The following is a 15168-nucleotide window of genomic DNA, read 5'->3' on the forward strand; positions in this document are numbered from 1 at the left end:
TTATCCTGTTTCAATTTTGCTTCTCTCAGCAGCAACAGGCGCCGCCGCCGCAGCAGCAGCAGCAACAGCAGCAGCAGCAGCAACAACAGCAGCAGCAACAGGCCTCCATGTATCAGCTGCAGCAGCCGCAGCTCGGCGTAATGAACCAGCTGAAGGAGCAGCTGGAGGAGAGGACGCGCATTCTGCAGGCTGACATTAAGACGCAGCAGCAGGAGCTGCACGACATTAAGGAGAAGCTTCATCTCGCTAATCTACAGGTAGAAGAAAACCACCACTGAATCACTTCAAAGGAAATTTAACACCGAAAACTCTGATACAATAGAAGGCAAAGTGTTTTTTTCTTCTGAATATATACATATATATATAAAACACACAAACACACACACACTAAAAAAGCAAATTGGGGTCTTGTAAATCCAAATCATTCTAGTATTGATGTTTTGTCTCCACCTAGTGGCCACTACAAGCTACTACACACCCCACATAAAGATTTATAAAATCGGAATTTGCTTTATGTCACACACACACACACACACACACACACAATAATTCATATATAGTGATTCAGTCAATAACACACACATAAATAAGCATTATTTCATTATAAGTAATCCAGAAGGAGTAAAAAAAAAAAAAAATTGACATGAGATGATCTTAGTGGTTTCAAACAAACAGTCAACATCTTGGAAACCAGAATTAAACCTAAATCGATGCCTAAGCTTCACTAAATCTAAAGTGTGGGGCCTTTTCTATATAATATTCCTTTTTTAGAAGTAAATAATTTTCACAAACTCTCATTTTGCCCCTCCCTGGGTTTTAGATGTTGTTACAGCAGCCTATCCACAATGACTTCAGTCAGGCCCAGCAGCAGCCTCAGCAGCAGGGCCCGGGAAGGCCGGCCCAGCAGAACCAGTCGGGGGTCATCAGGCAGCTCTCGGGCCAGCAGAAGGCAGCAGCCTGCGGCGCTCACAGTTCATCCCCCCACGCTGTCCTGAGAGACAACAGCTCACCCTCAACGCAGGTTCAGATCTCAACATTAAAGTCCGATTCGACTTAAAAAAAACAAAACAAATAATGTTAAAGTTCTATTAAAACAGGAGTTTGTGTTGCATTTTTCTTGCTTTTCGTCCCAGGTTCAGCAGAGGATTACTCAGAGCAGACAGTCGGTGAGTTTGCCCATGCAGACGAACACGAGTCTGACGACGCCCTTCTACAGCAACCCCATGATGTTCTCCCAGACTAACACCCGGCCTCAGCAGGACACAAACCAAAGACAAACCAACACCCAGTTCAGCCAGGACGGACAGCTGCGGTGAGGGCCCTGAAGAACACACCCGTTAATGTCAGGATAACGAAATAACTTAATGAGCAAATCTCTTCCCTGCAGAATGCTCCTCAACCAGCCGATGCAGACACTGGTTCCTACGAGCAGCGTCACCTCCCAGCCCTCCCAGTGCAACATGGGAATCTCCCAAACTCTGTACGCAGAGGACACACACACACACACACACTGTGAGCATTTCACACCGTTTCACACCGTCTCTGAGCTTCTCCTTGTCCTTGCCTTACAGGTACAGCTTGGAGCAGCCGCTCATCGCCCCGTCCTTCACCATGCAGCAGGTCAACTGCAACGCCGTTCTGGTGCCCTCCCCCGTCTTCACATCGTCCATCGTGATCCCACACAACACCTTCATCACACACCAGTCCCAATCGGCCTACCACACCCAGCCTCAGGCCTCTCAGCACTCCGTGCAGCCACAGCAGTTCTTTCAGGTACCACGCCCCAAAAACGAGACCTCTGAACGCGCCCGGTGTGAGCGAAGTTTGAATATTTACACTCAGTTTTGTTCCCACAGATGACTCAAGGACTTGTCCACAGTGGCTCCACCCCAGCTTTCCTCCACGCCACTAACGTCCCGCAGCAAGGCACAGTGGGATACATTCAGCAGCAGCCACAAACGCAGCAGGTGCCGCTGGCGCAGCAGCAGAGACAGTACCAACATTCCCAAAACCAGACAGGCAGCGTTTCAGATTTCCGGAACATGCTGACTCGGTAGCACCGAGGAGCGTTGGGAGCGCTGGGATCTGCCCCTGCGGCCCCGCCCTGCAGGTGGCAGCGCGATGTGGCACTCGGAAACCAAACTTGATAGCGAGTTCAGAGGTAGCCGGCCTCACGCAGGCTGTACTGACCCGACGGCCCCTCCGGGGTCCGAGGAGAGTCCGAGGAGCTCGTCAGGGTGGAGGGGGGGACCCACATCGCACTCACCGAGACCGCCGGAATGAGTGGATTATCGAAGCTCTTAAAAAGATGCTTTCACGTGTCTGCTTGTTGAAGTTTTCTTCTTAAAAGTTTTTTTTTTTTTTTTAAATGTCTGTTTGCACTTTGCTGACGTCCCCCCCAAAAGTAGAATATTTATTTTTATCCCAGATTTTAATGTTCTGTCCAAGGCTTAAAGGTGAGATTATATTTTACTAAAAAAAACACTCAATGCCCCATCCTCCGAGGTGTAATATTGTCGCCTGTGGCAGGATTTTTACCTACAATGAAAACGGTTCATTTAGTCCCTAAAAACAACAGATGAAGCATGTCGACGTGGAGCTTCTACAGAGGGTCTTTACAGTGAGACGGACGTGAAACGCTACCGGAGAGTCCCTCACGCCATCTGGAAACGTCCATCTAGATTTTTAAAGCCTCAATCTGGGACCAGAGGAGTGGCGGCGCGCCCATCCCCGCAAAAAACCTGGATCAGAATAAGCTCTGAAGTCTTTTTAGCTGCTTCTGACGAGCTGTGATGAAAAGCAGCTACGTGAGAGGAGGAGGAGGAGGAGGAGGAAGATTTGTGCCTTCAACCGTGATGCGTTCACGGTGCGGTTCGATGGTTTCGTCTGATTACGGCTTTAAAAATCCAGCTCAGGTCCACTTGGAATAGAAAAAAGAAAGGTATATTTTCATAAGAGTTTTATTTTCTGCGTCCTGTAGATTTGTATCAAACATATATTTTAGGTGATTTTTTGTTTTTACCCGTTCAGCACTTTCTGAACAGTGTCTGTAGTAATATCCTCATTCATCTGTCCTTCAACATTTATTTAGGGCGTTACATCATCATTACACAAATGTTACGATATATATTGTTTCATAGACACTAAAAGGTCAGCGCTGGTCCTCGGGTCTTGTCCCACAACACCACCTCTGACCAACACGAGGCCAGCTGTAGTAAAAACACTCAGATCCAACTAGCTGGGTTCAGGAGAGTCTGCATGCTACCTAAAATAACTTTTATTCTCCTGTTGCTTAGTTAGAAGACAAATCACACCACTTCAGTCAGGATTGTGTGGCTGAACTGAGATTTCACATGAATTTTAATTATCCAGCACGGATTCGCTCAACCCAGGAAGTCAGGCGTTCTGCGACAATCTTCAGGTTTGGTTTTGTTCAGGATACGGGTCGTTCTTAGTTCGGTAAAAGAAAAATTCACATTTGTGCAACAACTAATCTGCTTTCCGTCTCTGTCAGACAAACAAGTACTGAGTTTACTCGTGGTGAGAATGGAGGGACGAAAGAAAGACGGCAGGAGTGTCTCGTTAAAGCCTGGTTAGCAAATCTACAGCAGAAAAACTATCAGCTAACAAAGATAAAACCTGCCTGAACCTCCAAATCCACCACCTTTAAAAGCGTCCCCCCTCCTGATTTAGGAGGAAGACCTTTTGTAGAACGTAGCGTGAGACGCGGAAGACCAACGCAGCTCGCTCAGCGCCGTTCTACACCTTTCTATGTGCAATGTGGAACTGAAGAAGAAGAATGTTAATTTATGCTGTTTCACAACAGATTGACCTTGTATATAGAGGTGTATTATAAGCAATCGTACCATGTAATTTATATGGAAGTATTTTTTTTTTAATGAAAATGTCCTAACATTCTTTCAGCAGTGTTTTGGTTTTGTTTTTTTGTTTTTTTTTAAATACCAATGTGTTCACTGAGGCTGAGAAGGTGGGGTTTAAACAGAAACAGAGAGAGCGAACGGGCAAAGAGTCTCCATGGATATGTTATTAATAAATAATCTGACTTTCTGACAACTGCTCAGTTCAAAAACTCCACTTCAACACATTACTGAAAGATAAAAAAAAAGTGCAATTGTGCGACGCTGAGGTTTCTTAATTTAAGGCCGAAGAAGGCGCAGGTCCTGGTCAGTCATCACTCTTCTTCCACAAGTTTGAAGCTGGCTCCTAAAGTCCTGCTCCCCTCCTCGGGAGGTGCCATAACACAGCCGTGAAAATGTTCAAAACCACGTGATTCAGGACGGCTCTGACCGTGATATCAGCCTCTCAGGCAGTAAAATAAAACTCTTTCCTCTTGAACTCGTCCGTCCTGAACCCGGGACGACACTTTGAGCCGTCCAGCTGCGTATCGCTTTACAAAACGTTGTAAATAATCCCTTCAGCGCGGCTGGAGTTCAAACGCCACCGCCGCCACTCCTGGTTTGTCTCTTCCTCCCCAGTCGCCCCTCTCCTTCACACCGAGCGTCATTGTTTGAAGGTGTCTGAACTCGATTGCATTAAATTTGGTTTTTTTCCCTTTTTTACTGATTTGTAACAAACTGACTGGCACTTTGTGAGCGAGTGTGGGCGGTCGGATCGATGGCAGGAAATGAAGAAAACGAGCCCAGGGTTCGCTGCTTTCTGCAGTTTCAGTGCAGGAAAATCAAAATAAAACGATTATATTGTATCATAGAATGAAACAAAAACCTCTAGGCCACATAGATGTTTATTTTATATGTCTGATAGATCGCATATGTATGTTACATGATTTAAAATTAAAGTAATTTTGTAACAGATTTAAGAAGTGTCTTATTAGAGAAGGTGAGGTTGATTGATTTTTTGTTTTTCCTCGGTGTTGCACAGTCACCTGTATGGCTTGTTTTTCTCTCCGTATTTACCATAAAAGATAAGCTTTAAACATACTATTGTTTAAAAAGAAGTGATCAAACTGAGTTTACACTCTAAAGATTAATTATAATATATTTAACTATCAATAAATCAACTTGGATATTGTGAAATATTTGAGAAATAAATATTTTTAAACGTATCTTTTTGTTTTTCCTGAGCAAACCTTGTTGAATTATCAGGCTCTTGGCTGGAAACAACTTTTCAGGACCTTTTTTTAAGACAAGTTTATTTCCATCCTTCAAGGTAAATATACAGACTTTTGAGATATAAAACGCACCGTTCTATTTCAGTATTTTATTTCTTTAACAAAAATACAAATTAGATAAGAGATGCTCTATAAAAACAGCCATTATTTACTGTGATTAAAAACCAAATTTACATTACTCTTACTGATTAGAACCTGATTTTCTGAGCAGCTTCTACTCAAGTGAAGCTTCTGTCACCTTGTACACCTTGTTGATCAGGACTTCCACCTCATCTCCTCCCAAATGACAAAGGTCCAAGATGCACACCAGGTGGGCGCCCTCCAGCTCCGGGGCAGTCGCCAAAACCTCCTCTGCAGGACGAGAACCAAACGTTTCGTTTCAGGCATCGAGGTTTGCATCTATAAGAAGCTCTCCCCCCGGCCTCTCTCCTTTTCCCTACCCGGTTCAGGAGGGGCGGCTTCGCCTCCGAGGGGGCAGAGGAAGCCCGACGACAGGCAGGATAGCATGGTGTTGTCGTGCGGCTCCTGAGGACGCCCGACGGCTCGAGGGTCGTCGGCGCGCGCCACGGGAAGGAACGCCGCGTCGACCGCTATCCGCTTGTTGATGCCTGTCGGAAAGGTTCGAAAGAAATCGCGATTAGAAAGTTAGGCTGTAGGTTGGGTTTGTTCAGAAGGAAAGTGAACGTCATGAAGAACCGAGCAGCGGGTTCAAAACGAGGCAGAGGACAGAAAGGAGCAGAGTTAGTGTTTGATTTAAGGTCACTCAGACCTCTGACTGTAAATTGTTTTTTTTTTGTTGACAGCAGGTCTTCACCTCAGCGTGACTCACTGATGACGTAAATGAAATACAACATAAAGGTCAGTTAGTCGTGTTTGTTCAGGACCTGCTCGAACAAAGAGCCGTCTTCGTCTTTGTGGTCATCGCAGCAGCACAGAAACACGCAGAGTGAGTCAGACTCGCGTCAAGAGTCCACCCGCCTCACCCAGTATGGTCAGCTGGTAGTGTCCTGGGCAGGAAACGGGGGGGAGGGGGTCGGCGGCTGGCTCCGGCGCCCACCGGGTCGGCTGCAGGTTGAGCCGCCGCAGGAGGGCGCTCCTCTCGTCCGACGTGAAACTGCGGCAGACGCTGTCCTGGCGCAGGCCGCCGTGACGCAGGTGGTCCGAAAGTTCCTGCCGATGCTCCGACCAGCTGCTGCTCTGCCAGGAGAGAGCGGCAGGCTCTGGTGGAAAAACGAAGGCGTCAGAGAGAGTGTATCCGAACACACACACACACACACACACACAGAGGAGGGAAGGTGATGCCCCAACCTCTCACCTTGACCTCCTTCCTCACTCTGAACTTCCTCCTCCTCTGGCTCAGTTCTCTCATGCGTCTCCTCATCTCCAAGCCTCCTGTGAGCGCAGAGATGAGTGAGCTCAGAAAGGTTTAGGATTTACCGATGAATAAACGGGATTATTTCAATCTTAGCTACCTTTTAGATGGGGTGCTGCTGGAGGTTAGGGAGGCCTGAGGGCTTTTACTGGAAAAGATGGGGTGTTACAGTAGATTCAGTTAAAAAAAAAGAAGTATAATACAGACAAGGTTCTTTGCATTTATCATTGTTTTCCAGACCTTTCAATCAGTTGTAGCAACATTTAAGTAGAAACACTGACTGTAAATTTGCAAGGTGATCAGGGTTTGTGTTTTTAAACTAGGTCTTATTTTCAGTGTGATGTAAAACTATGTTTGATTTTAAAGTGAAATAAGTAACAGGTTTTATATGGTAGAAGCAACAGGTGATAAATGATTTACAGTCACAGTATTGTTTATAAACTGGGCTAACGTCAAAGTTTAACACTAAAGACCTGAGAAATACTAAAAGTAAACTTCCTACTTGTATCTAAGCTCACAAACGTCTCAGGAAGTCGGTCAGACCTGTCCTGGATTCGTCTTTTCCTTCTGTCTGCAGAGGGAGACCCCAGCGTTTCCGCAGCAGTCTGCTCGGCTGCTGAGAGACGATGGCGTGATTCCGGCGTGACTCGTCCTTGCTCGTCATTCAGAACCTGAAGCGAACCGTCAAAACTTAAACTCTTTTAGGTTTTAAAACCCCTCGCTGCTCTGAGGCGACGCCCGTTAGTTACCTCGTCCTCTTCGGCTTCTTGTGTTTCTGTGGTGTGGGGGGCGTTTGTGTAGCGCACCGCTGTGATCTGGCCCTGAATTGCGACTCGTTTGTGCTCTCTGTACTGCAGGGTGTCCAACTCTGTCTTCAGGTCAGCTGCAGCAACCAGAGGGGCTCGACCTTAAAGTGTGAAGAGAAAGATTTCAAAGTAAAACGTTCCCTTTGTGAGAATTATTGATGCTGTATGGCTGAAGGACCAACTCAGAGTGGACTTCATGTTGTTGTTCTTTTATTAGTCTGACTTTAAAATGATCATTTCTCTGTTAGTTTAATCCTTCAACCCTTCAAATGTTTGATATTTTGCCAATCCTTAAATCCAGAGTTTATTTCTAACTAATTAATGACTTACCAAAGAAGCGTGCACGGATCATGAGTTGTTGCATGCTGCGGTCAGTTTGTAAACATCTGAGTGTATCTTAAAGAAGGAATCTGCTTTCAGGAATTTTTCCGTTTTTTTTGTTTTAGGAAAATGAAGGACAACGACCCGAGGTCAAACGACCTTCGATGCAAAACATTTCATTTTTAACAAAGTTTTTGTAGAAGTTTTGTTTTTCCTTTTCATATGAATAGAAAGGAAATGGACAAATGATGGGATGTCGTCTGCGGCGCCTGAAATCTATGTTTTGATGGAAAACTTGTTTCGCAAACCATCTGGCTCTCAGATGGTTCTGTGTGCTTCGTTAGGATTTCTTTCATTTATATGCACCAGAATAAAGAGAAGTGATTCAATGAGGAATGTGTTGTAGGTCTTTCATGTTGTTATCTTAATTTGGATGAATGAGTGAACACTTTTTCTATTTGTTACCTGATGAATCTGTGCTCTGTGTAAATATCTTGGGCAAGGGAGGGTAACAGTAATGGCCGCCGACAGCAGTCCTCTGCAGGACGGCGTCGTCCCTCAGAGTCTTGGTCCACTGGATGAAGCTCTTCACTCTGGGGTCGCTCACATACGGCTGCCCCCTGTGGTGGCCTGTCGCGCACACAGAAAATCCGACACTTCAAACCAGCACCGCGGCCGCACCAAAAATGCCCAATGACGCAGCTACGATCACCTGTGACGAAGATCTCCGTTTCGCAGCTGCTCGTGAGGTACGGCGACGAGCCCTCCGCCTGACAAACCCTCATCTGAGTGCACACCAGGTAAGTCACTACAGGGAGAGAAAACAGAAGACATGTTGGAAGAAAAATGATGCTCTTCCAAGTGAAGCAGCGGAGTTATCGGTGAGCCTTACTTGGACAAATCTGACTGAATATTTCAGGCTGAGAGGAGGAGAAAAGCTCCAGGATAAAAGGCTGCTCAGACGTGCCGTCCACGGCGTGCGCCCAGCGGTAGGTCCAGTATTTCTCCGGAGCTAAGAGGTGGACAGCGTCAGTCCGTGAACCGAACAGGAAACGTAAAGATGCGTAAACGAATTAAATTACCTTTGTTCCCTTTGCTCTTGACTCTCTCAACGCGGCCCACGAACGTTACCAAGCCGATGACGTCACACGCAGAGTTGTTGGCGAGCTTCTCCAACTCGGACCTGCAGGAGACAGAAATAAAGAGCTTTGTTTTTTTGTTTGTATTTTTTTTATCTGACTGTAATTACAGAAGACGGAGCTGCTGCAAGTCAAATTTGCGTGTCTCAAGCGTGAGTGTGACCTGCAGGTGAACTGGTAGGACACGCCGGGCAGCCCCCACTGAGGCAGGACGCTCTTCGCCGGGACCACAGTGATGACTGAGGCCGGGCTGTGAGGGTTCAGGCAGATCTCTGAAAGAAACGTGTCCGACAGAATGAACAAAAAAAAAACCTGCAACCAAAGAGGTGGAATTACACAACGAGCTTCAGAATCCCAGACCAACAAACGTTTTGTTACTTAAAATGATGAACAATTAGAATCGCTGGTTAGACTTTTTTAGGATATTGTGCACGTCCAGGAGGTGAATACCTCGTGTAAAACAGTTATATTTATGGCTGCAGGAAAAAAAAACTTCTGAGCTTCTCATAAAACATCAGAGGCCATGTTTACATTATTATTATTAGAATATATATATAAAATCATCAACAGATTCCAGCTATTAACCTCATTTCAGGTACCATTTTGATTCTATTTGCATGTGTTATACACTATATAGGCCACCCTATTCACATCATAAGCCTGTTATAGAGCAAATGTTTAATTCCACCAAAATGCTAAAATCAACGCTGGCTTCGCCTCAGAACTGTCCTCTTTGTCCCCTGAAGTTATTTTATTTTCCATGAGGTGTGTCGACACAATGCAGGCTGGTCTTATAACGTGAAATAAGCAACCAGTTTGGTCAAAATAAGCCAAAAATAAACAACAAACCCAAAAACATGAACAGTAAACGGACATGGCCGCTCCGGAGCTCAAGCACAAAACTCTGGTGTGAAGTAAGAGTACAAGGTGTGTGTGTGTGTGAGTGTGTGTGTGTGTGTGTGTGTGTGTGTGTGTTAACATATAGTGATGGGAGTGGCATGTTTCACAGTCCATAGCCTGTAGCTTCATTTGATTACTGCAGACTGATTATGACCTTATTCAGAAGAAGATCCTTATTTGGTTAAAAACAAATGATCCCAGCCTGTAAATATCGTCTGACGACTCCTTTTGATCCGGCATTAAAACCCTCTGAATGTAGAAACTGTGTTTAATGACACAAAAACATTTACTGACGCTTCCTTTCTCGGAGGACATCGTGGACTGAAGAGACTCGTTTTGTTAAAGTTCTAACTTTTGTTGAATCAGGACCCCACAGGCGTTTTATCGAGCCTACAGGTAGAAAAGAACGAGTCAGCCGGGGGGGGGATAGTTCTTCCACTGATTTTAGAAAGTTGTCATCCTCTCTCACTGCCACTAAAGCTTGATATGTTAGAAATAAATGTTAGAATAACTCAGTTTTCTGCTTCACTTTACGTCTAAGTGAACTGGACGTAAAACCAAACGTGTGGGTATCTAAGTTTATGTTCTCTTGTGCTTTTATTGATTTGGTTATCCTACTGAGGTGCAGAAAACACCATAATAATAATAATAATAACACTAATAGTAGCAGAAGGATTGATTTTCTGACTATAAAGGCATCTCCAGATAGATCAGTGAGCCACCTTCTGGATGACAAGAAACACTTTTTTTACTTCAACTTCTGATTGTTTCAATCCTGTCAATATTTAACTTACTGAAAACGAATCTAAAAGAAAATTTGCTCCTAAACACACGAATAGCTGCTCTAAGCTGTGTGCAAAGTTCACAGGCGTTTACATAGTTTTTAATATTAAGTTTAAGCTCCTAACACAAAGCTTAAAAACGCCCCTTCTCGGTACACACCGGTGGAGGTGAAGTTCTTCATTCCGTGATGGGCCATCTGTGGGCGGGATCTGTTGGAGTAGCTCTGCTTAAGCGTGTAGTTCTGCAGGTACAGCACGGCGCCTACAGTCATCCTCTGGTAGAACTCGGGGCAGAGCTCGTTCCACAGCACGAGCGACATCGTGCCGCTCTGGTCGGCAACTTCGAAGTACGCCTGACAACGGGGATATTTCGCCGAGGTTAAAGAAAAAAAAATGTGCACGAGAAGATTAGTCTGCCATCTCATCGGTGACACACAGGATGAGCTCACCTGATAGGGGTAATCGATCTTGAGCCCAAACTTTCCGTAGTATCTTAACCTGGATTTGTGGATGATCTTCACCAGGAGAGGTCTACCTGAGGCTCTGGAGGACTCCAGACTGCTCAGAAGAGTAACTTTAGACACTGAAATACAGATACAACACACCGTTAGGAAGTTAGAAAAAGAGCCAATCCAACCCTTCTACGGAAAAAAAAACTGATTTAAACAAACATATCAAGGGAAAAGGTAAGGTTGTGTAAATGGTGAGCCAATTTTTGCAGCTGTAATTCAGCCAATAGCTGTATTACAAGTATTATTTTATAAATTAAGAAACCGGTTGCGTGGAGAATACACAGCTCTCAATTTATTCATAAGACTTTTGTCTGTAATATCTCAAAGTTCATGTTGAAAGGTGAATTTCCTCCATCTCAAAAGCAGGATTAGTTCTGTTAATATTGCCATCTCATTGTTCCAAAATTGTCCTGCAAATATTACAGAGTTTTGACGCCATTTATGTGGTGAAGCTTTTAGTTTGAAAATCTACTAACAGGAATAAACCCAACTACTGATTATAATCCAAGTTAGGTCACTTCATCAGATAAAGGAGGGTTATTCAGATTTTCTCAGACTCATACAGGACAAAAACAAGCAGCTTTTAAGACATTATACTATAACTACTGCTGCTTTTTTATATAGTTGAGCATTAATGCCAATTAGAGAACACACTGAGAATCTGATATCACATTTTATAGTATGCAGCCTATTTATTTTACAAGTTTTATTGAATAAATCATAGTTGTGACAGTGCTGGCATCCTGAAAAAACAGTCCACAAGAGAAAGGTGTCAGATCAGCAGGAACCTGAGCTGGTCTGAGCTGGGTCTCACCGTCCAGAACCGTCTCACGGGTCGGAGACCCCGAGGTCCAGATGTCCCCCTCCGGGTCGTCGTTGTTCCACAGAGGCAGGTAGTGTTTGCGGCCCCCCTGCAGGGGGACATCCCTCAGCAGCACCTGGCTCCTCTCCATGCCCTGTTTTACCAGCACGGGGAGCGAGCAGACGTCCCGGACCCCGGGCAGGACAGCCGAGCCGTCCGCCGCGCAGCAGCTGAGCTCCTCCACGCACACGTAGCCGTGGCCCAGCCTCCTCTCGTCGTAGACGAAGGAGCACCGCCGGACGCTGACGTCGCCCCCGGTCTTCAGCTTGTTCCTGTGCACCAGGTGGTTCAGGCTCGGGTGAAGCCAGAACTTGGCTCGCCACAGTCCGTCCGTCAGCGTCACGTCGTAGGTGTAGCTGTCTGCCTGCCGCCCGTCAGCCTTCTCGGACAAATACCTCTGAAGGGCGACGACTGCGACGGGAGCCGCCTCCTCGGCCGACAGCTTCAGGCTCTGAGTGGACGACAGACGGTCCAGCGTCCTCTGAAGGAAGGACGGCTGACAGAGACCAGATACCACCGAAGAAGACGAGCTGTCTTCCATTGGCAGTTTATTTAGAAAGCCACCGAGGGTCAATAAAACAGCGCGAATGTACACTTATGTCAACACTAACACTTCTTCGTAAATATTTCCTACTTTAAGGGAGGACGTTACTTAGTTAAACTGATGTTTCCGTTGTTACCGTTGGCTAACGTTACAAACATAGCGGTGCTGTTTGATGGCGTCACCATTTTCCATCTATCTCCAAACCGTGTTAAAAATACGGTTACTTTGTTTATAAAGCGTACGTCTCACGTTACAGCTCAAAATACGTCACGTAACTTCAACACCGGTCCAGTAACGGGATAGCCAGATAGCCCTTCTTTTCGAAATCCGCGCTAAGCTGCGCGAGAAGCCGTGGATGTGACGTCATCGACGCGACGAAAGGGCATTGTTTTGTAGTCCTTCTGTCGTCACTGTTGAATCGGCCACATAAATGAATGTGTATTTTTTAGATTCAAAAACAGAACTTTGTTTTTATGCATGTTATTTTATGCAGTCCACGTCCAGTTTTTAAAACGTTTACTTGTTTTTTTAGTTTAAGTAGGTCAAAAAGTGCGTTTTTTTGGTTCATCTTTAGGAAATTCTTTGCTGATTTTGTGGTAGCTGAGGAGGATGTCTATTTGTAATCATTTTCTGTATCTTTAAACCATGTTTTCTTATTCGGAATTGACCTTTTTATTCTACTGACTGAATCACAATTACAAATTAAAATGAAATTTGAGCATTGCACTTAGTTCGAGGCAGCAGTTCAAACAAAAGCGTCTTTGTATTTCACTATTTGTCCTGCAGTGAGCTGTGACCCTCTTAACAAAGGCTGAGTGACACTAATGTACTTGTGGATGAATGGATACCAAATAATGTATTCTTGTGTTTCTGTCAACCTTGTCACAGTGCCTGAAGTTAGGATTCATTTGTGTTTTTAACACATGAATTATGTTAAGGTTCTACAGCACCAACAATCATAGTTGTTGAAATTCAAAGTGCTGTACAAAGTCAGTAATTAGTAATACAACAATAAATATGTACTTCATTACCACAATAAAACATAAAAAACTGTAATTAATTGATCAATTAAGGTTGCACAATGAAAGCCAAGATATTCTGTTCAACTAGAACTAAAAGCAAGTTACAAAAACTGGGTTGAGTGGTTCTGTTTAGACATCTCTACATTGGTCCTTTGTAAAATAATTAAAAAAAACATTATAAATTGCTATTTATTACAAACAAAGCCCTCAATGACTTTTAGCCTTGTCTTGTTTAAAACAGCTCATTATAACCCAACAAAAACACTTCACTCCCAGTTTGCAGGTGTGCTGATTGTTCCCAGAATGTCCAGTTCCTCCAATTAGACTCTTTCTGCTCCTAAAACTAAACTCAAAACATATCTCTTGAATGAACCTTATAACCTATTTTTTTTAATTTGCTTCACACATATTTGTTTTAATGTGTTTTGTGTTTGTTTTAGTTTTTTATCTCTTGCTCTTATTGCTACTATATATTTTCAATAATTGCAAATTGCTTTTACATTGGACCTTTAGTTTTCTGTGTGCTCTCCTTTGTGAAAACCTTTGAGTTAGACTTGTGTTTAAAAGTACTATATTAATATAGATGAGTTAAGAATGTGACTAAATACTTTGAAGTACTTTGAAACTAAACAGTGCTAAATGAAAGTATAGATAAAAATGATTGATAATGATAAAATTTTCTCCAGCTGTTCAAACGTAACATCACTCAAGCATGGTACTGGTGGGCTAACATTTGCTAAACGTGGCTAAGCCCAGTTCAAGTTTAAAGTACCAACCCCTCCATATAAACAAAGTGGAACATTGTCTTTAGTCAAATAAAATAAAATAAAAACGCCTCAGGTATTTTTTTTTTTGTGTTGACACTTGTTGATTCACTTAGTTCTTACCTTACTGCTTTTCAAATATGCATTTCTCAAATACATTTAGCTGTACATAGTTATTTTATGCTTTAAAAAAAGGTCACATAACACCATGATTGTGTGCAGGTGAGTAGGTGGGGCTTAAAGCCGCACACCTACTGAGCAGACTCTGGTTCCAAAACTACAACGTGGCAGCTTCCATAAACTGGGTCCTGGCTTCAATTCCCAACCACGAGAGAAGGTGGAGACATTTGGTTTATAATGTAAACAGGCTTTGTTGCAAATAAACATAAGATTCTAAGTAAATACTTGTGTAATGTGAAATTGACAGTGATTTAAGTTTATTAAACAGTGTTCGCATGAGTGCCAAATAATTTTTGAGATTGGAGTTGTTGTTTAAAGATGGCAGCAGTCCACTTTGGTCTTGGCTTCACTCAGACTAGCCTTTAGCTCAGGGGTGTCAAACTCCACTCCTCGGGGGCCGCTCTCCTGCATGTTTTAGATGTGCTCTTGCTTTAAAACACCTGGTTTAAATGGATGACTTGTTGCCATGCTCTTAGAGAACTTGATGATTTGGTGAGGAGGTAATGAAACCATTTGAATCAGGTGCGTTGGAGCAGAAAAACCTAAAACTCCCAGGACAGCGGCCCTCGAGGCGTGAAGTTTGACACCCCTGCTTTAGCTCATCAAGCAGTCAAAACTAATCTCTGTTACTTCAAAGTTAGGTTGTTTAAAGAACTATCTAAACCAGGTAACATATTAATTGTTCAGAAGAATTTCCGTTAAAAGACCTAAAGTTTCACTTTTAATACACAGTGCTTAAATATAATAAGGATGAAGTCTAAGAGAATCAAAACAAAATAAATACTTTTTTTTGTTAACAGTGTTAAGAAATGAGA

General features: G+C 43.8%; 2 protein-coding genes across 9 annotated transcripts in view; one reads left to right on the forward strand and one right to left on the reverse strand.

Moving 5' to 3' along the window:
* The window catches only part of npas2 (neuronal PAS domain protein 2), a 53449-nt gene extending 48366 nt beyond the window's left edge, over positions 1–5083 (forward strand). For 6 of the 7 annotated variants that reach the window (XM_037978926.1, XM_037978928.1, XM_037978925.1 and 3 more), the window contains 6 exons: positions 30–257; positions 821–1021; positions 1134–1312; positions 1388–1480; positions 1572–1773; positions 1857–5083. In XM_037978926.1, the coding sequence (XP_037834854.1) occupies positions 30–257; positions 821–1021; positions 1134–1312; positions 1388–1480; positions 1572–1773; positions 1857–2057 (1104 nt within the window). In that variant the 3' untranslated portion in view covers positions 2058–5083. The remainder of the gene's footprint in view (positions 1–29; positions 258–820; positions 1022–1133; positions 1313–1387; positions 1481–1571; positions 1774–1856) is intronic. The other variant, XM_037978924.1, reaches the window with a different exon arrangement.
* Positions 5084–5144: 61 nt separating this feature from the next.
* On the reverse strand, positions 5145–12730 carry radx (RPA1 related single stranded DNA binding protein). Of its 2 annotated transcripts, XM_017435528.3 has the most exons (15): positions 11796–12730; positions 10919–11052; positions 10630–10822; positions 8951–9059; positions 8731–8831; positions 8541–8660; positions 8361–8456; positions 8114–8278; positions 7271–7428; positions 7065–7192; positions 6622–6669; positions 6465–6541; positions 6133–6369; positions 5590–5757; positions 5145–5500 (listed from the first exon to the last, which is right to left on the reverse strand). In XM_017435528.3, exons 1-15 carry the CDS (start codon positions 12382–12384, stop codon positions 5364–5366), a joined length of 2460 nt encoding a protein of 819 aa, XP_017291017.1. In that variant the 5' UTR covers positions 12385–12730; the 3' UTR covers positions 5145–5363. The 2 variants fall into 2 exon arrangements, 1 of the variants encoding a protein (XP_017291017.1); XR_005233917.1 differs by lacking the exon at positions 5145–5500 and having other exon boundaries at positions 5622–5757; positions 6034–6369.
* Between the last annotated feature and the right edge of the window lie 2438 nt (positions 12731–15168).

This window comes from Kryptolebias marmoratus, linkage group LG13 (assembly GCF_001649575.2).
Source record: "Kryptolebias marmoratus isolate JLee-2015 linkage group LG13, ASM164957v2, whole genome shotgun sequence".
Lineage (NCBI taxonomy): Eukaryota > Metazoa > Chordata > Actinopteri > Cyprinodontiformes > Rivulidae > Kryptolebias > Kryptolebias marmoratus.

What these genes read in the sequence shown, in the direction of transcription:
- radx (XM_017435528.3), bottom strand. Translation starts at nt 12,384, where the DNA reads ATGGAAGACAGCTCGTCTTCTTCGGTGGTATCTGGTCTCTGTCAGCCG. An exon ending in CAAGAGCAAAGGGAACAAAG is followed by an intron (nt 8,661 to 8,730) that starts GTAATTTAATTC and finishes TCCACCTCTTAG; the next exon opens with CTCCGGAGAAATACTGGACC. An exon ending in ACAGAGCACAGATTCATCAG is followed by an intron (nt 7,429 to 8,113) that starts GTAACAAATAGA and finishes TCACACTTTAAG; the next exon opens with GTCGAGCCCCTCTGGTTGCT.